This window comes from Anopheles aquasalis, chromosome 3 (assembly GCF_943734665.1).
Source record: "Anopheles aquasalis chromosome 3, idAnoAquaMG_Q_19, whole genome shotgun sequence".
Lineage (NCBI taxonomy): Eukaryota > Metazoa > Arthropoda > Insecta > Diptera > Culicidae > Anopheles > Anopheles aquasalis.
This window is the reverse complement of record NC_064878.1, coordinates 41,739,064-41,760,289: the sequence shown is the minus strand read 5'-3', so window position 1 is coordinate 41,760,289 and position 21,226 is coordinate 41,739,064. Positions and strand designations below refer to the sequence as shown.

The 21,226-nt window shown below is 49.3% G+C and overlaps 1 protein-coding gene across 4 annotated transcripts; it reads left to right on the top strand.

The window, feature by feature from the left end:
* The first annotated feature begins 44 nt into the window (after window positions 1-44).
* On the top strand, window positions 45-20,955 carry LOC126574357 (ubiquitin-conjugating enzyme E2 W). Of its 4 annotated transcripts, none has more exons than XM_050234501.1 (7): window positions 4,345-4,495; window positions 18,076-18,484; window positions 18,638-18,729; window positions 18,809-18,911; window positions 18,998-19,083; window positions 19,163-19,308; window positions 19,384-20,955. In XM_050234501.1, the coding sequence occupies exons 2-7, from the start codon at window positions 18,353-18,355 to the stop codon at window positions 19,395-19,397; spliced, it is 573 nt and encodes a 190-aa protein (XP_050090458.1). In that variant the 5' UTR covers window positions 4,345-4,495; window positions 18,076-18,352; the 3' UTR covers window positions 19,398-20,955. The 4 variants fall into 4 exon arrangements, with proteins under 4 accessions (XP_050090461.1, XP_050090458.1, XP_050090459.1 ...); XM_050234502.1 differs by lacking the exon at window positions 4,345-4,495 and adding an exon at window positions 17,665-17,896; XM_050234504.1 differs by lacking the exons at window positions 4,345-4,495; window positions 18,076-18,484 and adding an exon at window positions 45-196.
* Window positions 20,956-21,226: the final 271 nt, after the last annotated feature.

Below are 21,226 nucleotides of genomic sequence, written 5' to 3'. Positions count from 1 at the left end.
GCCTTCACGCAAAAAAAAAACAGAAAACGTGAATCCTCGACCAGCGGCCCTCGTTTTTCGTGATAAAAGTAGTTCCCGGATTTGTGTTTCCCGTTTTCCGGCGCACGAGTTCTCGGCCATCGTGCCACGGTGTTCCGGTGCGCTTCGCATGAGCAAGACTGATAGCTGCAGAAAGACGGCCATGAGTCCGTCTGAGGTAAGTTTGGGGAGCGGAGCGCGAGTTGTTGTTTGAATTCCGTGTCCCGATGGTCCCACTCCGGCTCTCCGTGTCCCCACGATGTGCATGACCACGCTGCTGCGCCCTCAAATGCCTCCGAATCGGGAGGAAGATCCTGTTTCAAGGTGTCCGCAGTCGGAACGGGCCAGAATCCCACCGCAGGGTTTGCTGACCTTCCCGGTTCTTCCCTTATCTTCCGAGCGGTGCGGCTTATCGGTGGGCCACGGTTGAGCACCTCAAGGTCAGGTTGAACTTTTCTCCCGCACAGTTTATTGGCCCACTGCCAGGATCGATAGTGCTGTGCGTCATCAAGACCATCTGTTACGGAACCGTACGCGTAGAGTGGCCGCGCAGAGGACCTGCCGTGGTTCCGGGGAGCGCTATCATGTTGCATGGATTGTCCTTCGGAGTGCTCTGCTGGTCGCTGACTCGGATTCTTTGTTCGTCCCATTCCCCCAAAAACGTGACCGCCCAGAAATCACGTGGTACGATACCACGATGTCCGAAAAGTCAACCAAAGATTAGGGAGGGGGATAACGCGGTGTACCACCTGCGTGAAGTGCCGCGGAACCCGTCTTCACTCGCCGTCAGCCATCACTTAACAATTCAATCACGGCAAACCGGACCCCAAACCCTACGCCGGAACACGCGGTGTTAGTAACAATGTGCTGTGTGGTGCCCCACGGGGGGAAAGGGGAAGGATCCGCGGTTAATCGATAAATAATTAGAATTAGATTTGATAAACAGCGTCACGAACATTTCCAAACAATCTTCCATCATCAACCAACACGGACCTCTCTTCTCGCCTCGACCTCACTGTGTGGCGCTTATCTCGGCCCGGAGTGCGCTCGCCTCCGATAAACATAAACTGTGAATCATCATCCTGGCTGGCCTCTCTCGAGATATCGTGGCCCGTGCTCGTGGTAGTCAAAAAGAAAAAAAAAACGGAGTAGCCAGCACTCTCGTTTGATCAGCAGTTCTTCGAGCAATCAGCAGCCACCCAGCAGCAGATAGCAGCATCCATTTATGTTTACCTAAGCGGCAGGAACCGAAAGAGGAACCGCATGGCGGCGGTAGTGGCCGAGGTCAACTCTTGGGTAAACACTTGGGTCTCGCAATCGCGCTCCAAAAATCCCGAAAATCGGTTCGATGTATCTCGTCGTGTGTGCTTGGTGCGGTTTCTAGGCTACTTCGATACTGCGGCTCTCCTTCTGCCCATTCCCGGGTTTGTTTACGCGTTTACTACTAGCGCCACGATAGCGCCGGACCATTGATTTAAGGGGAAGTAGACGGGAGGTCCGCAAAGGGTAGTAGTAGCTGGTAGCCTCTTTGCACCGGTACCGCCACTTCCCTTGTGCGTGATGTATGCTGAAGGAGGGGGATCGTTACTTTGCAGCTCAGCCGGGACTGGGACAGGGACTGGGCATGGCGAAGCAAAACATTCCTTGGTGCCCACTTAAGCAGCACGTTCGCAAAACAGGGGTGAAGGGGGAAGAATGCTTTCCGGCGGAATCACTTGAGAATTGCACCCTTGGTCGGTGTCCTTTTGTGTGGGCCAACGCTCACTCCGCCGAATCATTACTCAATCTCTGGTGGAACATGGAACGAAATGGCTGGAGAGTTAAAGTATTTTAAATCAAGATTCAAAACTGATTGTTCTTTGTGCTGTCTATTTAGTAGAAAAACAAAAGAGTTATGCTTTGAGCGTTATTCCTTTCGCGTTAATCGATCGATGGAAGAGTGTTAAGGTAGAGACACGTTAACAGATTGAAATGATCGGTGAAAAAATGAACAAAACTGGGAGACGCGAGAGTTTTTGGGACATAAAATGCTAATAATTTTATTGGTAATCTTGTTTTTGAAGACATGACGGGATTAAAGAGAGAAAACAGTTCGCTGCTAGACATTTTGAAAGGGATCGAAAGAGAAATTAAAGCCAGCTTGCGCAAGAGGATCATGTTCAATAGGAATGGCGAACGTTGGTACTCAAATAATAATATTTTCGAGTAGCTTAAGTGATATAGTACCTCAACGATCTTCTCTCGCAGAATGTTACAATAGAACATCAAAAAAGGTTTGTAAAACGAAAGGTTTTGTGAATTAGAATGCTCCAGTGTAATCATGGTGTAAGCACTTTCCATTCCCCACAACATTGCCTTGAAAGTGATGGCTTCGGGCGGTACCATACTTTCCTTTATCGCGAAACATCACGAATCCCAGAAGCATCATGCTAATGGGGTTTTGTGTAAATGCGCCATTGGCCGTGCCCGCCGCCAACCAAATGGTGCAATTCTTGCGTTGCAACACGATCGCTGCGCAGCGGAGAGATTAATAACTGGCACACATACACATGCGGACACAGACAGCAAGCAAGCAAGCATATTCGTCCTATAACTCCCTTCGACGCCCGCACTCAATGCTGCTGATGCTGATCATCAATTACGGGATGAGCGTCTCGAGGCACAACGGCGATCTGGCGTCAAGCTCGTGCAATGTGCACCACGACGAAGATCGAGCGCGATCGAACTGCAGCAGACCGACTGCCTGTGCACACACAGCGCATCTACTGGGAGGGACTTTTGTCTACGTCGTGCATCTAGGCACTAGAGGGAACGTGGGCGAGTGCGCTCTTCACGACATTCGGTCGGTCCCGACAGCGGTGTCATGTGGCAGGAAAGTTCCGCACATATGGCCCTTTCAACAACCAGTTTCTTTGTATTTGCATTTTGTGCTGCAGCCTACGATCGAGACTTCCTGGTGTGCTCCCCGCACGCTGCAATGCTGTCATGTGGCTGTGGTAAAAGCAGCAATGGCGAATCTTTCGCCATTTATCGACATATTCTTATGAGAGAGATACGTCCGTCTGTACGCGCATCTCGTTATGCATTAGCCGCAGGATTCACCCAGCCCCGGTTTCGGTTGGTTACGATCAAGCTGAACCAGTTGTTTACTGTTAAACGATCTAATGGATCCATCATCGCGACGCATATAAACAGGAAGAAGTCTTCGGGATGCATCGCTGATCGCTCAGCTGGACACGGGATCTGTTCCGGAATTCATTGAACAGTTCAGCGGTAGATCGTATGGGAACCGTATGGCCTGCCTAGATGTCTGCGTGTCAATCAAAGTACCACTGAAGCGATGACAAGAACATCATTTATTTCATTTTTTCTTTTAGGTTAAAGTATGTTGAAAACGGTTTAAGTGGGCATCTGCATATTGCAGTTAACTTCTCAAAAAGTGGCTTTGCATCATGGATAATAATTGGTGAAATTAAATGCCGCACATTTCACGCAATCGAGAGAAAATGGTGCTGCTTTAGTTAGTCGCTACGAGCGTGCGTGCGTACGTTCGATTGCAATAACGCTGCGCTTGCATTGTGCAGCCTCGACAATTCATTTATTGCTCCGCGTCGTGACTAATTACTTTTCAATTACAAAACCCATCCACTTTTATTAACGTGGACGGTTTCACTTTAGTCTCAATTGAAACAAGAAGGAAGAAAGGATCGTTAAATTTTATTTTATGACCAAAAGGAGCATTATTTATGCGCAACAATGCAGCGATCGCTGGCTGCTTGAGCCTTGCGGTTGTAGTGCTTTAAAACAACGATTTTCATAGGGCCTCCTCTTGTGTCCCCATAACTATTTGAGAACAGTATGCCTTTCCACTAACCGCCCCTGGAGGAGGGCTATAAATAAAATTCAAACCGAAATGTCTCGAAATCACCTCCAGGCCAGACGTTGCCCGTCAAAACCGGTATCAAATGACACGTTGGGATCAACCCTGCGGGCTAAGAATCGGGATCGTTGGCCATTGTGTCGCGTCCTATCAGTTAAACGGTTTTATCGCTGATAGAGCCTAGACGACGCCCACACCACACCCTGTCCTGTCCTGCGCGCGGCGATGGTCTGGCTATGGTCATGGTCAACGACGCTGTCGCTCCCGGGTGTTGGGTGACCCGTGAGGATGGTGTGGGGGGGGGGGGGGGTGCGTGAGCGGCTAAACGCGTTCGCTTGACGCAGCCAAGCGTTACTCTCGCGTTACTCAGTCCCAGGCTGTTATACGCTCTCGCGCATGCGATCGATCGGGTTCATATACGATGATCCGTTCGCGAGGTTCGCGCTGCTCAGCGTGCTCAGTTTTCTCGGAACCGCGGCTCGTGACAGTAGTGTACATCGGCGTGTCTCGTGTCCTCTGTACAGTAGTTCGCGAACGTAGCAGCCTTTGTTGTTGCGCCCGTCGTTGACGCACGGGAAATTTGGTGGCGAGTTAATTGTAAAGCAACACAGCAATCCTGTTTGCAATTTGTTACAACCTCTTATCTTGTTTCAATCACAAAAAGAAACTCAAAATTATTGCTCACAGCGAACGTAGATGCTGTTCGTGTTGTTCTGTGCTTGTGTTTGTCGCCAAGAATTCCACCAGCTGATCGGGTGGCCCCGGTTCCTGTTTATAAAATGTGTCCCGGTCGAACGAACGAACGTATTTCTGGAAAATCGGCGGCGGAAAATCAGTGTGCCATTTGAGCCCCCGGGAGGGCCCCGGGACTCAAAAAGACCACCCGGTGGAAAACGGGATGGTGGAAAATGTGTGTTTTCTCACCCCATCCCACCCTAAAGTACATGGCGGCATGATGGTGCCCCTGTGTGTGTCATCACGTTCGCGGTGTCGCGATCATCATTGTCTTTGACGGCCAAGCGGCCAACGCCAAGCGCTGAACCGCTTGGCTGAGATCGGGAACTTGAGAGCTGCTGCGAGGAAATTCGACCGCCGAGCTGATGACTACAGATGACGGATGGTGTACTCATTTGGCGATTTATTAAAAAAAATGTATATTTAAACCCGTCCGCTCGAGGTTGCACTCTTGGCACAATGGCCGCCTGGCTGGTACGGTAGGGAGTAGCAGAAAAAGTGAAAAGGGTCCGCGAGGTCGTTTGCGCGCCGCATGCTCAGATCACTTTGTCTGATTTTATTACAATTTTTCTTAAGCGAGTAATTACTTAAGCATCCTTGTCCTGTTACCAGTTGGTAACGCAGTGAGTGCTTTCATCAACATTCCACGATGGGTCCTCTGGTTCACCTTTCCAGCCAGATACCACCGCCCTATTACATCTAAAACATTGAACGCATTAAGCGGATATGCCTGACGCGCCTTTTGAACGGTGCTGATCGCTGGCTGACCAGCCGAAGGGAGAGAGAGAGGGATCTGGTCTCTTCCCACCCGGTGGTTGCGCACTGCGGGTGGCCTTCTTTGTGGACCCTGGATGGACACTCGATCCGCGCGTTCAAACGGCTGCAACACAGCCCCCGGGAACACCACCATGTTTGCTGCGATCTCCCGTGCAAGGAAGCCAGTGTTCGCCTCATCTTAAAACTAAACGCAGCAGAGCAGAGCAGGCCGTGCACCCTGGCCGTTTGGTGCCCTTCTGGTGGTTGGTTGTGTTGGGCTGGTGCTGGGGTGGTTGTTGTTTGCAGCGGCATCTGGTGATCGCGACGCGCGGTTTCTCTCGTTTGAAGCGATCCGTTGTTTGTTTTCGTATAAAATTAGAGCACTTATCGCGAAGCCGCCCCTCGCAGCACCACCAGCCAGCACCTTCCGACCGGTCCGTGATCCCTTCCGTCTTTGCGTCTTCTATTTGCGGTGGCATTACATCGGGCATTACACACATTTTGGCGTGCGTGATTGGTGAAGAGAGGAGCGGAGGAGTGGAGCGGTTGTGTAGTCAAGAGGCAGCTTCGGTAGTTAAATAAGCACGCGAGAGACGAGGGTGGCCGCAGTGTTTGGTCCATTTGGTTGTCTTAAAGCAAAAACCAGACCCAATCGGGGGTGGCCATGGGACGTAACCATGGTATCACGCTTCCCTTTCTCGAGAAGAAACATGTTATGTGAGCGTCGCCTGTTTTGTTTGTAGGTCGTTCAACTGTTGCCTGTTATTATTGTTATCGTCGTCGTCGGTGGTGGTAGTAGTAGAATCATGATAAGAATAATGTGGACCACGATACACGCCTACGGGGTTGTTTTTCCATAGCTCTCGCTCTCTCTCTCTTGTCTGCAGCGCCTGATGTGGTCCTGATGAAGCAATTACGAACTGTTGCTAGTGTGTGCCTTCCGTATCTGCGCTCCTGCGCTTCGTTGTTGCAATTTTGTTCCACAACAATGCAACCACTCTTTGCACGCTGATGCACTTTTGCTTGTGCAGCACAACTTGGCAGAGAAGCGACGATGGCAATCGCTGTGATGGCATTCCCGTTCCTTGAACTCCCGCTAGGCCCCACAGGGCAGAAGGCGACGGTCTCAGAAGGCGACGAGAAAGGTGCAAGGCGTCCTCGCCTCGCGTCTTCGTACGTTGGTGTCGGGCCATCATTTTTCACCCTTCAGCGTGACCGCGATCGCCGTGCATCATCGTTAAGCGATGAACATTGCGCCGTCACTATCTTTATGCCGCCTGTCACATCGCTAGCAGGAACCAGGAAGAAATGGAACATGCCCGACCGCTGACACCACGATCCTCACTCGATCCTCAACCTGAAAACGTCCACCGATAATCCTTGGCGGGCCTATATGTTGCCCACTAATGGATGGATTGCTTCTAATTTGCTAACGGTTTCTGGCGTGTCCCGGGGACGGGACCTGGCAATAATTTGTAGTCCCACAGCAAAAAGGGGTAAACCGTGGCCTCGGGAACGGTCCTCTCGGTGGTGTGTATGCACTTAAATTGCCAACAACGCGCGCCTAGGGGCTGCAGAACGGCTGTACCGATTCATCGCCTGTCATCTTCAAACCGGTACATTGGATGGAAGGGAAAGGAGACACCTCTCCGGACAAGACCAAGTCCTGTCGCCACAGACACACGTAAGCGCTGTGTGGCACTGATGATCGAGTGTATCTGATCCGATTCCCCGCATTTTGTGGGTGAAGGTCTTTTCCCGATTTTCGTTCGAGGTTTTCTTTTGTTCGTGCGACACCTCTTACCTGCCTCTCACCTGCGCCATGTCATCGTCGTGCAGATAAAGAACGGAAGGTTCTTTTGCGTAGGTTTTTTTTTGCTGTGCGCCAGATCGCGCGATCGAGACGCGCGATTCCTTGGACACTGCTCTGGCTTGGTACGATCGTCTGGCGTTTCGTTCGTACGCGTTGGCAACCGGAAAACGATCTCAAAACTCCGGGGGCTCACCAGGAACCAGGCGAAACTGAAAAACGCTCCATCATCTCTCGCACATGACTTGTTTACCAAACAGCCGAGCGTATGTGTGCCCGCTCCTCGTACATTCTGTGGCGTCTGCAACCCTTCGGATGATCTTTCGCACCAAGAAATTGTGGCCATTTCTGCGCGTATGTGTTCAGCACCAGCACCAGCAGCGGCAGTCTTACAGACAAATAACCAGAAGCGCACCAGAAGTGCCAGTGGAGTGCTAGTGGAGTCCGTCGTCAGAACGGTCGCTCTTTTCCTTCAACTTTTTGCCACTGGCCATTGGCACGTTGACTAACCCACACGAATTCTCCGTCTGGCCACTAATTAGTTGATCAGTTTTCAACCTTTCGCCCCTCAGCGGGCGTGACGGTGATGGTGATCGCGTGCGTTTGACAATCCGTTTTCCGCAATTTTCACGCAACCAGCGACGATGGTGACGGCGGCCAGTACTCGGTCTGTCTGTCTGTCAGGCGCACATTTCGGGTTCGGGCGTTCCGGCCGTTTCGTTTCACTTGACTTTGGCCACCGTTCCACCGAGGGTTAGTAGTGCGGGGTGGCGGGTCTATTTTAGTTTCGGGCTGTGGCGGGTACTGTACTTCTTGTGCGTTGCCTTCTGCTGCCGCCGCAGAAGTTGATGAATTGGTTCGCGCAGTTAATTGACGGCAAAAAAGGGTGAGGAGGAAGGGGGTTGTACGTGTGGCTTTTGCTGCAAAGTACTGCAGATAACAGACGTAGACTGTGTACGTGTTTCCCTCTTGGTTGACTGTCTGTCTAGACACGAGAGCGATCCCGTTTGGTGGAAAAGTGGTCTGCATCTAGGAAGTTGGAACTTCTTTTACGCAAACGCAGACGCAGAGAGTCATTCCTAATCTGTCGCTGTATGATCGCCGAATGAGAGTTTACTTGATGGCTTGTGCTGTGCATAAGTTAGAACAACAACAGTTAGATATCTCGGAAAGGTTATAAAACAACCAACAAATATTGGAAGGTATGGTTCATCTTAAAACTGAATCCTTCTTTTATACCAACATGTTCTAGTTTATTCTGGTTTATTATCTCAATTTTATTATGAAGAAAGGGGCGATGCCTTTAAGAAGACGAGACGAGAAGAGAACGATTCTTTTGTTGATGTTTTCTAATCGATCACAAGGCTATTGAAGGTCCTAGATTTGCTCCTTCCTCCTTGCAATCAGCTATGCTCAGATGAATGAAAATCCAATCGAAATGATGGAAAAAAATGATCGATTTTAGCAAATTGAATGATATAGTTCAACAGTTATTTTTAACCAACTTAAATATCATGTTGGATAAGTGATGTGTGTGAATTTGATAGTAAGCAAGATCACTGAACTCATACTTAAAGAAAATGATCAACCCGTTCCCAGGACGGTATCAAAACATTTGACATCGATCAAGAGGGAACGCGCGTGCACTCGAGTAAGATTTACCACGCGATCCAGATTCGAAAAGGAAACGATCTTTACGACGATATCAAGCTGCGCTTTACTCATCATCCGTAGCAGCAGCAGCAGCAGCAGCACCGGCGGCCAGACATCATGCGCCCCCATCACCACCGCCACCATCAATGATCAATCGCCTCATGTGGATCGCTTCTCGGTGCACCGTCGTGTGCGGCCGGATGACTGACCGGCCGGCCGATCCCGAGTTCGATGTACTCCTAAAAGACGAAAATGGCGCAATAGCGTTCCCCGGAATCGTCTGGTGTTTCCATTTTATTAGTCATCATTCGTCTCTCGTCCTCATCGTCGTTACGATCGCGTCGCTCTATCGTACGGCTTGTGGTGGGCGCGACTCGATTCGATGCTGGCGACGACATCAAATGATCGCGCGCGCACGCCCTGGTAACGCCAATGGGATCTTCAAGATCTCTCGTACACCGCCCGTTGACCGAATGGATGCTTGGTGATCAATCAGGAACCTCGGGGGGCCGGTTTTGGCTTTTATCTTGGTGTGCTCAACTCAAACTCCAGTGGTTCTCTCGGCGTGCCGGTTCTTGGTGGTGAAGGGATGAAGGAAATTCAATTTTCCGCCAAAGCATTTTTCATTTCATCGCCCCTTTTCTCAAACGATCATGGGCGGGAGGAGCGGCATTTTTAATTCGCGATAATTTAAAGATCCTCCCCTCTCCCGGGGGGGCGGCCAATCGAAAGGTTCGAGTGGTTCAAGAGGAGAAATTAAGCGGGGGAAAACGAATCGCTTTAGTGCTTAGTGGTCTCGAGTGCTGGCTGCGCCACTTATCTTACACGCCTCGCGATTGAGACGTTTCGATGATAATTACGTGCGATAAATATGTGGCCCTAGAGTAGTGCTCAAGTGCCAGAGTCGGGTGGTTCTGCTTCATCAGAGCTATCGGAGCTCTCGTGGTCCATAATTGGACGTTTGGAGTTTTCGTTGATCGGCGCTATATTCTCGCGACTACTAACGAGATATTACTGTCCATTTTATGAAAGAAACACCCCTCTTCCTGTGGCCAGTATTTAAGTGGAAGTGGCCAGTTTAAATGTTCTTTTAAAATGACGTTTTTATGTCGTTTCGCGCCCTGCTATCCGCTGGATGCACATATATGTTGCTGAATAAGGGAGTGCGAAAGAGTGTGCTGTCTCTGCCTCCCCGGGGATGCTGCTGCTGCTGATGGTGGTGGTGGTGGTGATGAGTGAGTTGGTGATGCGAGGGCGAACCGCATTGCTAACGGTGGTGAGACCAGAGCACCAGCGGATCGTGGGATTTCAACGATCAACTGTCGGTCGTGGGAAGACTCCTTTTCGATGCATCCACACATGATCCGTCGCTGGCCTGGGGATCGCCTTACGAGCAGTGACTCTCGGGCGTTCTGCGAACAGTAAACAAAGGAAATACTCCGTTTTTGAAACTGCAACACGGTTAGGGTGGCTGCTGTTGGCCGGATGATCGCCACGGGTATGATTTTTAATTGTATTAATGTTGTCGTCTGGCTTCGGAGTGTAGACGAGTCTGGCAGACAGACGATTCGGGAATGGTTTTTATGCTTTTGCGATTCTTTATGATCCATGAAAGGTGTTGAGAAGTTTAACTGTCTGCTCAGATGCGGTGCTCGAAAGGAATAGCAACAGCATTGCTAAGCAATTAATGCAGAATTCTAGTTCTGTTTTTTTAACATGTTTTAGTCACCAGTGATATAGTAATTCTATGATGCGATGCTGTATTCACATTTGATCTTCATTCAAATGATTGCAATAGCTTCTTATTAAGGGGCGACTTCGGTATTTAATTTTTATTTGTGACACATGTTTTTAACATTTTCCCTGAAAGCTGATCCTTTCAAGAGTATTGTGTAAAAGTTTTGGATCAATCGAGCAAAAACTGACAAAGATACAGATTTTTGAAAATCCGCGTTTCATACATAGCTCCATACAGCCCGCTACTTTGAAGAGCGTTTTCCAAAATCAACGTTTTCAAAGTCGGTGCCCATCGTACAGTGAAAACTACTGGACCGATCGTTCTGAAATTTTTTACACATAATCTGTACACTTTTTGCCAGGTAGCCCCGTCAAGATATTATTAAAATTGTTTATACTTTTTTTAAAACAAATCTGTAAAGTTCGTTTTTTATAGCAGAATCGCAAAAAGCATCACTTTTTCAACTTCAAAAATCTGCCAAAAATCGAAAAATTGTAATATCAACAAAAACTGTCCGGGGCTACCTAGATAAATTTATAATCTTTCTAACGAATATCGATTTGTATTTTTCTGATGACCCGTCACGCAGCTACGATGGGCACCAGAAAAAGTATCTTTTCGAAGACACGACTGCCTAAATTTAATGGCATGGATTAATTTTTCAATAAATGTTGCTCAAAACAATACCAAATATTCTTCAAAAGTTGTAGATTATTATGTCATTTACATGAAAAAATACAGTGGAATGGTTACGTCACAAAAAATCGTTAAAAACGGGCCTTTTTTTGGCCCGAAAATACTACCCGAAGTCCACCCTTAAATGACCTGATATTTGCTCGATACTCTAGCATTAAATCGTACTGACGCTCGCTAGAAATATGCTTTTTTGCGGATGCACTTGCTTGCTATATTTGACAATCTCGCGATCACGATCACGAGCATCAAACTTACCCGATAAAATCTTGCATAAATTAAATCGCTCTATCCGCGTACAACTTTCTGATGTTCTTCTTAGTGTAGCCGTGGTTCGAGGCCACATAACCGCCTGGGGGCTCTCTTCACCATCAGCAGCAGCGTTGCGTTGCGTCAGGAAGAAGAGTAGGAAGAATGTTGCAAAACTAGTTTTTCGTCAAGCATAGACCACCATAACGGGACGGGCGCTCGCTGTTCCGTCAAATGAAGTTCGGTTTTAGAAATCTGGATCATCACGAACCACCGACACTGGTGCGGTGCGGTGCGGTTGGCCCTGAGAAAAACCACCGAACCACGGGATTTGCTCACAAATTGCATTTGCTCGTCTAGTTTAATTGAAACAGAAAAAAAAAACTCCAAACTTAAATTACGCTCACTCTCGCTCCGATCAGTCGTCGAACCGCTCCATCGTCCATAGGTCGAAGTGCCGCTTCGCTACATTGAGCACCACCGCCACTCAGAACCATTCTAGCTTGACCACCACGCGATGGGTGCGGGCGCGCGGTCACGGGAGCTTAACGATCACCGATGAGCTTCGCCAGAGCCGCTCGCAGGCCGGCAATGTGAAAGTGGCCGAAGCTTGCCGAAGATGGCACATGAAGGTCGCAGGGTTCAATGAATGTTGTTAAACGTTTGTTTTACCATTAATTCACCACGAACAAGGAGTACGTCGTGGTGGCTGCTGCTGCTGCTGTTAGTGGCCTCAGCCAACACGTGTCCTCTACTGCGCTTAGGTTGATTAATGCCCACTCTCGCTCCCTCCCTCCTATGGAATTGAATATTCAATTTGTTCTAATTGCAATTGCTGCCACGCGTCCTCCTGTCGTCGCCGTACTTTCTTGCGCCCGAATTCGTGGGCAATCAAAGTGCAATATTTCATCAGCCAAAGCGAAGAGCGGTGCTCCGATGGTCAGCAAATGTCCCGGAATGGCCAGGGCGGGGTTGCTGGTTAACGGAGACACCCCAGCAGCTAGTGTTGCCTGTGTGCACGATCGGATCTATTCGATCTATTGATAAATATTGAGCAATTACTTGCTGGCGAGGCTCGAACGTCGTCTTGGGACGCATTGGGACGTCCGCTTCCGTGGTTTTTATTTGTTTCAGCATGCTGCACTTCCTTGACGGCCTTATCTTGGCCAGTGCGGCGATCCAGGAACAACGGGATGACTCATTCACAGCGAATGATGTCTTCAATCGTCGCCCCGCTTGTCGCCCTTTGACCGTTGACCGCTGGTCGAGTTGAATGTCTCTATTCAATGTCTTCGATTCTTTTCTTCTGGCCACTTCGCGATCGACGCGAATGCTGACACATGCTGGTGGATGCTGTAGTCGTTGCTGTCGTTCCGTTGTTATTCTTAAGTACCATCCCAGATGTGGTTTGTGGTTGATTAATGGGATTTACGATCGTTTTACTACGACCACCGGGGTGAAATGGGAAGTAATGCCGCACAGAGAAATGCTACGAATATTTCTGATTTTGATTGCCACCAGACGCGGCCACCAGTTCTCGGTTCGGAGGATTCTTCGTGGCACGCAAATCTAGCGTCGTGTGGTAATCAGGTTTATGATTTGTTCACTCAAGGCGTGGCCACCACACATAGTTAAACAAGTTTATTGCGAAAACGGATGAATGGCTTGTCGCTCGTCGCGGGGGAAATAAACCTCTTATCGCTGGCTGCGCCGGCAACTGGTGCAAAAGAAGGAAAAAAAGAGAACGACAAGAATTTATCACAACAACATTCTTATCACACACCATGCCGATGGATGGTGTGGTATGTGGCTCGTTTCCCTACCGGATCATTGGCTGTTTATTTACGACAACACTCCCAGATTTATCGTGCCACAATTATGCAATGGATACGATCGGATGACGATGATTACAAAACAAGAGTAACCTTTCGTTGACAGATCACTCAACAAGGTACTTTCAGATGATCCTCGCGTAACGTTTTGCGTAAGGTCTGCAGGATGCAGAGATCGATCGAAGGGGAGCGAAGACCCAAACCAAAATCGAAAAAAACAAATCAACTTGTTGTAATGATTGCACACAACCACCACATGAGAAGGTTTTGGGCACAATGTTTGCAATCACCGCGAGTGCCAGAGTCCTTGGAGGGGCTTGATCGGAACGCACAACGCGGAACCACCGACCGTTGGCGACATTTATCCTCCCTACGATTGCGTGCTGGGCCCTCTCTTGCTAGGACACCCGTCGACGGGTTGACTAAATTTAGGGTCTAATTTTAAGCAGTCGATTGACGAACCACCACCAAATGGCGTCGTTTGGTGCACGACGATCGGTGATTTGTTGATGAATAGCCGGTCGTGGCACTCCTCGGTTACAGCATAAGATCATGCTGCTGCTGCTGCTGCTGCTGCTGTCGCGATTTACTATGCAAACGACGCCTTGTCTAGTGTGCGTCTTTGTGGCGTCTTGTGGCGATGTTCAGCTCAGCAAACGAACGCTCGGGTTCAAGATTTACGGACGTGAGTCCCGGCAGTGGCGCCTTCCGTGGAGGTCTGTTTCGGTTATGCTCTCGCAGTCTTTAAAAACCAAAAAAAACACAACAAAAAAAACAATCTCCTTACGATGAGCGCAGTAAATTGACATAATTTTTCGCGTGAAGGACAACATGAGCGGGCGCACGAGATTGACCGCACGGTGCGGGATTTATGGTGTGCAGCTGTTAATCTGCGCTGTCCGGTCCGGGATACATATCAGCCGAGCGCTGTCCATCATGTGCGCGACATGAAAGCGCGTCCCCAAGAACCACAAGCGCACAGTTTGACATCAAATCGGTTGTAGAGTTGATACTCTTATGAACAAACAACATCTAGAAGGACGCGAGTCGCTCCCGATCAATGTGGTGAGGCCAGTGAGGCGAGTATGAAAATATGGATTTCATATGGTCACCCCCTCGTCTTCATACCCTTTGCTGGTAAATATGTTCTATTAATTCGCCTTCCATTTTGTCACATGCTGCTGCTGTTGCTTCTGTTTCGATGCCCGGGCAACATGTCGTTGTCGTTTGCCACACTGGGAAGGAAGTGCGAGATTTGAACTCGATCTACGTCCACACCCTCGCGGATGGCCACCGATTTGTCACGATGGTGATGGGAACGATCGCGCCAGAACGGAACACGCGGCTTAAAGGGCATTCTCGTGATGCCGTCATGCCATCGAGCGGCGGTAGTGGTCATCCCCAGTAGCGGGGCGTATAAATCGTTCCGAAAATGATCACCCAGATCCGCGGAACGCATTTGTTTATCAATTTTTTGTGTGTGACCATGAGATTAAAAGTCCCAAGAAGTGTGGTGTGTCGTGTTTGGAGTGGACATCATAAATTTCCATTCCTGCTTCCAGCTCCTAGAATTGGCAGCAGAAGTCGCGGCCGAGGATCACCCAGTGTGAGACCGTAAACCGACTCCGATGCTTTGCTCCCCTAGACGATGCTGAGCTCATCGAGGGGATCTTTACCGTCGATGATCGGCCCTGTTTCGTAATTTCGAAATGAAACATTGGATCACAAACATTATCGCGTTCCCCACCACCCGGGGGGGGGGCGTGATTCGTTCTCACTTCCGGTGTTCTAGTTTTCATTCTTTTTGATGCAGCTACGATGCTGCTGCTGCTGCTGCTACTGCTGCTATCACAACAAACGAACCCGTGGTCGATCGTTGGATCAACACTTTAAACAGAGAAGGGAACGGTGGCTAGATCGCACGGAGGGCACGCTTGTAACTGTTTATGTTCCGTGCCCCTCAAAAGTAAGTAGTTCACAAATAGAGAGAACCCCTTTTGGAAACCGGGCGCGCGATCCCACGGAATGTTTGTCCTCCTTTATCGATCGCCTGCGGTCTGCATCTGGTGTGTCTGGTGGTGGTGGTTCCAACGGTGCTCTAGTTCGTAGTTCACAGCAGCAGCAGCAGCAGCTTGTGTGGTTCAAGAGCAGCAAATTGCGACGATCAGAAGCGTTCGATTGGTGGCAGTGGTGGTGGTGGTGGTGGTGGTGCGTGCCCTTTCTTGTCCACGAATTGCAACTCTCGGAACATTGTATTGCAATCCGTAAATCGCAGGGCTGCTGCACGAAGCTGGGAATTGAGTGCGTGCAAACAAATATGGGTCACCGAAAAAAGGGGGTTAAGTAAATTATGCTTAACGCTAAACAGACGCTTTGCCGCAGTCACAGGGTTGGCTGGGAGGTGCGCGCGTATTGTTTTTTGCACGTGGTTTGTTCCCTAGACGGTAGACTCTTTCGCAACATCGTTGGCAGCAACCACGAAATGCTTATTGGTGTGTACTTGTTCCCTTCAAAACCATCGGCTAAGCCATGCCGGGTTGCATCACCACACGACCATCTTTACTACATTGGAGAGGCTTCTTCTTCGTGCGATGAGGAATGAGACTTTGCGGATTGAATCATTGCGTTCGATTTGCGATCGCGTGCGCGATTGTGTGGCGCCAGCATACTATACCGAGCGTTGATCGCCTAATACGCCACCATATTCGAGAGCTCGCACGCGATCGCGCATGGAAAGCACAACAAAAAAAAAGAAAAAAAAAAGAAACGTGGTACGTCGTGGCCGCTGTACGTGTCTAGCATTGTGAAGGTAAAGTGCGCTGAGCACCATGATCACCATTAGAATACGATCACCAAGATGTCATAATGGTGATTATCTAAGGGCGAGACGTTCGGCCAGACCGATGACGTGCGTCGCGAGCCCGTCCGTCCAGGCAGGTTCCGTTTATGGTTTCGCTCCGATCTCGTGGAGTGGCATTATCAAGCCAGTTAATAAGCATTCCCCGCGACGTTTCAAGAAAGTTCTATTCTTACGATGGCGAGATGGCGCGTGGCACTTTGATCGATGGAACCGCGGAGCTACGAGCTCGTTAATATCAAGGCGCACAAATGCAAATCTGGTTATTGGTTCTAGAACGACCAGCCAATGGTGATGTGATCGCATATCATCGCGCACCCCAATGACGCACAGGTAACCTCGGGCCTTTGAGTGTCCAAGTAACCATCGTTCGACCAGCACATGGCCGTCCAGAACAGGTGCTCTGAGGGTAATTATCACGCAGGAATCCTGGGGATACCGGTCTGGAGGTGGTGGAGTTGTCGGCTAATTATCGGCGGTACAAAGGGCACCGAGCGGACATCGTTCTGACCTCTACGATCACCGCTAAGCAAACAAAATCAGCTCCGGTGTCCGGGGCGGCTACCGCGTTTGTGCACGCCTCGCCTCGAGAAAGTGTCTTGTTGGTGGTTGTTGAAAACCCTGTTTGCCAGCACCCTTCGCGGGCCATTTTTACTCACCGATCGATCGATCACACGGTGCTGCGATTTCATCCGATTCCGCTCATTAGCATGAGTATGGCGTCGTCAACGCGTTGTCAGCGTCGCCAGCGGCGTCCACATTTGGTTTTCCGGTGGACATAGGAGGCTCTGAAAACATCATCGGAAAGGTGTTCCTTACTTTGGGTCGTTCTTCTTTGTGTGCCGGAATCTGGATTTAAATCGCAGCTGCGGCCCAGTCTCTCCAGTCGGCAGATCTCGATGTTAACATGGCTTTCGCGGTGGTGGCGCAGTTAAAGTCTGCACTAAACAACCTTCAGCGTATGATGAAGTTCACTGAAATTGAACACCCGGTGGGGCCCGCGAGGCGCAACGATGCGCGCCTGCCCGTTCGCTCACCGGCTGGCTTGGTACGCATATTTCACATTCACGAGGCGCCGGCGTGGCACCGAAGTTGTTGGCATGCGAATGCTGCTGCTGCTGCTGCTGCTGCAACGCCACTCTTGGTACATTACAAATCGAGCTAGCGAATGCACTTTTTTTTCTTCATTCCCTCCCTCGTTTTGGGCTAGCGAGGCGCCCTCGCCGAGTGTTGTCGTGCTGTGAGTGGAAACTCGCATTGGCCGGGTACGGCCGGCTAGGCCAGAGACCGTCCAGCGACCTCTTCGCCAGCTGTGGCAACTGGTTTGATGTTTTGCGAAATTCATTCGATCGAGGGACCGGTGGTCGATGGTTTTGTAGCCATGATCTTTGTTGAAGGTGGTGTGTACTAGCCGCGGCAACACTTTCCCATTTGCAATTGGAGCTGCTTCCAATATTGACAAGGAAAAGTTTATGCTTTACCGGGATCGGCATAAGCAATGAATCATCCTCGTAGCCAATTAAGCGATAACCTGATGTCACCCGGCAAATGCACAATGATTGTGTTATCAATCCCGCCTCGCCCCTGGCAAGTGATACAAGAGCTGCGTAAACATACGGGGAAATTGCGTCCATCCATCCGTCCGTTCGCGTCTGTGCATTCCCGGTGATTCATGGTGAGCCATGCTGGTCGTGAATTTCCTTTGTTTCGTTCCAAACTAACCCTTGCGGTTTGCGTTCAATTAGACTAAAGTGAAGATGATTGGCATGGGAAGAAGAGGAACGCACACCAGGGGAAGAAAAACCCCGCATGCTAAGCTCACTAGCTTCTTGATCTTTCCCAAATCGTGTGTAGTGCGTGTTCAGGCCAGCCAGGCAAGGTGGTGATGATCCACCGGAGGACACTCAGTACTTGCCGGACCACAGACAGCGTAGCAGCAGCAGCAGCAGCAGCAGCAGCAGCGTCAACAGTCTTCTCTGTCGTCGATCATCGATCATCAGTCAGTTAGTGTGTTGTCCCTTGATCCTGCCTAGACACTTTTTACATCCCTTGAGCAGTGCAGTCCCTGGCTAGAAAGGAGTAATTTGTGGCCACAATATTAGTGCACAAAGGTGAACCGGAACGAGGCAAAATGTTTAATCGACTGCGAATGCGTAAGGAGAAACCGTCAAAGTCGGAAACGATTTCCCCCACCAAAACGGCCGTCATACAGGATGCAGCGAAGGAGAACAAGAACCTGATCCTCGACAATAGCCGCTGGGAGGCAAGTGTTGGTGTTTGCGCGTGGTGCTACCGTGGTTGTGGACGGGCCTTGGAGTGGTGAAGTGGAGGAGATTTTCAATTTTAGTCCACAAAAATTAGCGATGATCTCTAACCGATTTTTCTTTCCTTTTCTTTTATTCCACACGACCAACAGCGTCGCCTACAGAAGGAACTGATGTCACTGATCAAAGAACCTCCGCCAGGGGTGTCGGTGGATGAAGATAGTGTCAGCCAAAATCTAACTCAGTAAGAAGCACCGTTGCCGTTTCGGGACCCCGGAACCGTGGCACTAATTCCGTGGTTTTGCAAACTTTCCCCGTTGCAGGTGGATCATAAACATCGATGGTGTCGAGGGGACGCTCTATGAGGGGGAACACTTTCAGTTGCTGTTCAAATTCAACAACAAATATCCGTTCGATTCGCCGGAGGTAAGCACTAGTTTGCACCACGCCTTGGCGCTCCTTTCGTGTGTTAATTGCTCTCTTTAACCTTTGGTCTCTCTCTCGCTCTGTAGGTAACGTTCATAGGTTCAAATATTCCCGTCCATCCACACGTGTACTCCAATGGACACATCTGTCTATCCATCCTAACGGATGATTGGTATGTTTGCAGAGGGGGCGTCGAGGGGTGGCACAGCGCGTCGAGCGTAACTAAAGCGTGAGACCACTCTCCTTTGCAGGTCACCAGCGTTGTCAGTGCAATCCGTGTGTCTTAGTATATCGTCGATGTTGAGCAGCTGTCGAGAGAAGCGCCGGCCACCGGACAATGGAATCTACGTAAAGACGTGCAACAAAAACCCGAAGAAAACGAAATGGTGGTACCATGGTAAGGTTACAGTAGGCGATGGTGTGGATGTATGTGAGGTGATTCTAATGGAATGTAATGTCCTTTTTCTTGCAGACGATTCCGTGTAGAAAACCGACCGCAAGCGCATCAGAGACCGGTTCCTTCAGCTCTGTGGGTATCGTTCTTTGTATTGTTATCGCAAAGCACCGAACGGTGAATCGAGCGGCGAGAACCGATTGATCGTTAAAATTTCTTTAAATCCGGTACGATTGATCGCTGGTTTGCTGATGAACGGTGAAAGAACTCTGCCACCACCAGCGAAGAGGATGGACAGGTGGGATGAATGACGGCAGTAGTAGATTCAGCGTAAAACACACGAATAATAATGTCGGACAGCAGCAGAAGGGGAAGCGAACGTGTGATTGTTTCAATCATCTTGGATTCCATACAGTAGAGCAAATCAGCAGCAGCAGCCAGTCAGTCAGTCTCTTTTGTAGTATTCGTAGCATAAACTTCCTCAGACGAACAGTGTGTGAGTGTGTATGCTTAATTTATTGTATAATCCCTTTCGCCCTAACTAGCCCCGTTAACTAGTTTGGCAACCCAGTCTCGCACCGGTGACTAACATGGATGCGGGCCCAGAAGCCATGCCCAGTCATTGAATTAGGTTTATTCTTATTTGTAGCGTATACTAGAGAGTGATAGTGCTGTGTAGGTTTAAATCGTGAGTATAACGTGCGCAAGACGATTGATTTGTTGATAAAAAATTCCCCCGCAATTCCCTTTCGGGTCCTTCAGTACCGCCATAGTGTAACTGAGTGATACGACTATGTAAAAAGCTCCCAATACTTAATCGATACCCGCGTCGCCTATCGTAAAGCGGTATGGAAGCCGGTGTGAGAGTAAGGATGCTGCCGGTTTGTGGTCACCAGTTGAACCCAGACAACGGCACGCATGAAATGACTTAAGCGTTAGGATCACAAAAAACACACGAAGCGTAAAAATGTGTTCATGAATGTGTGTTTGGTTTCGGTAGAAGCGCGTTAGGATGATGCGTGGGCATCCGACTGGACTGGACCGGTGCACCATTTATCGAAATTATTCTCGCAAACATTCCCTAACCGAGCTCCCTCGAGGCGCCACCAGGATAGAGGAGCACTATAGGATAGCTCACACATCTTCTTATCGGACTTAACCAAGTGCAGCAGTCCAGAAATTTCGAATTACACCGCACACTCAACAATAAAAGGACGGGAGGGTAGGGAGAGCGAGAACGAAAGCTTAGTTATATCGTTGTCGTTCTTGATAGTGATTAGCGGACGGAAGGAGGAGATATACAGCTCAGCGATCATCGAGTCGACATTTTACCGATTACATTAAACCCACGTGTTTGGCTTACCGATCAGCAAGCGATCGGAGATGGCCGTCCGTCAATTTCGTATTGAAGCGCTAAAAAGGCGAAGCAGATATACAGCACACACGTGTCTAGCACTTACGCCCGCCACCGCCTGATTCTGAGCACTGATAATGTAGAAAGAGTATTTCACTACTCTACCTATTCTCCTACCGCAATCCATCATCGCTTCCGGATGTTGGCCACCAACGCTAGTGCTAGGGCGGCGCGACGACCTGATGTTGGTTGGGAGATAATGTTTTAAGGATCTAAATACAATTGCAAGCAATGTTCGATCTATTTCTTGTTCATGCATATCCGAACTGTAGTGGCTTGAACTTCACTCGTAAGTCCTATCTCTGGGCAATTCATGGAATTTTGCTAAGACCAGAAGTCTTTCGGTGCCTGTTGGTTTCTTGTTTCAGCAATTTAATTGATCTCTTGATTCGGTAAAAGACTAAAATAGGCCCCCCACTCACGGTGAGCTACTGAGTGATCGAAAAAATCGCGAAATTTAAATAAATCGACCGCTAATTTCAACATTTTTGGTAACTAAATCTTCAT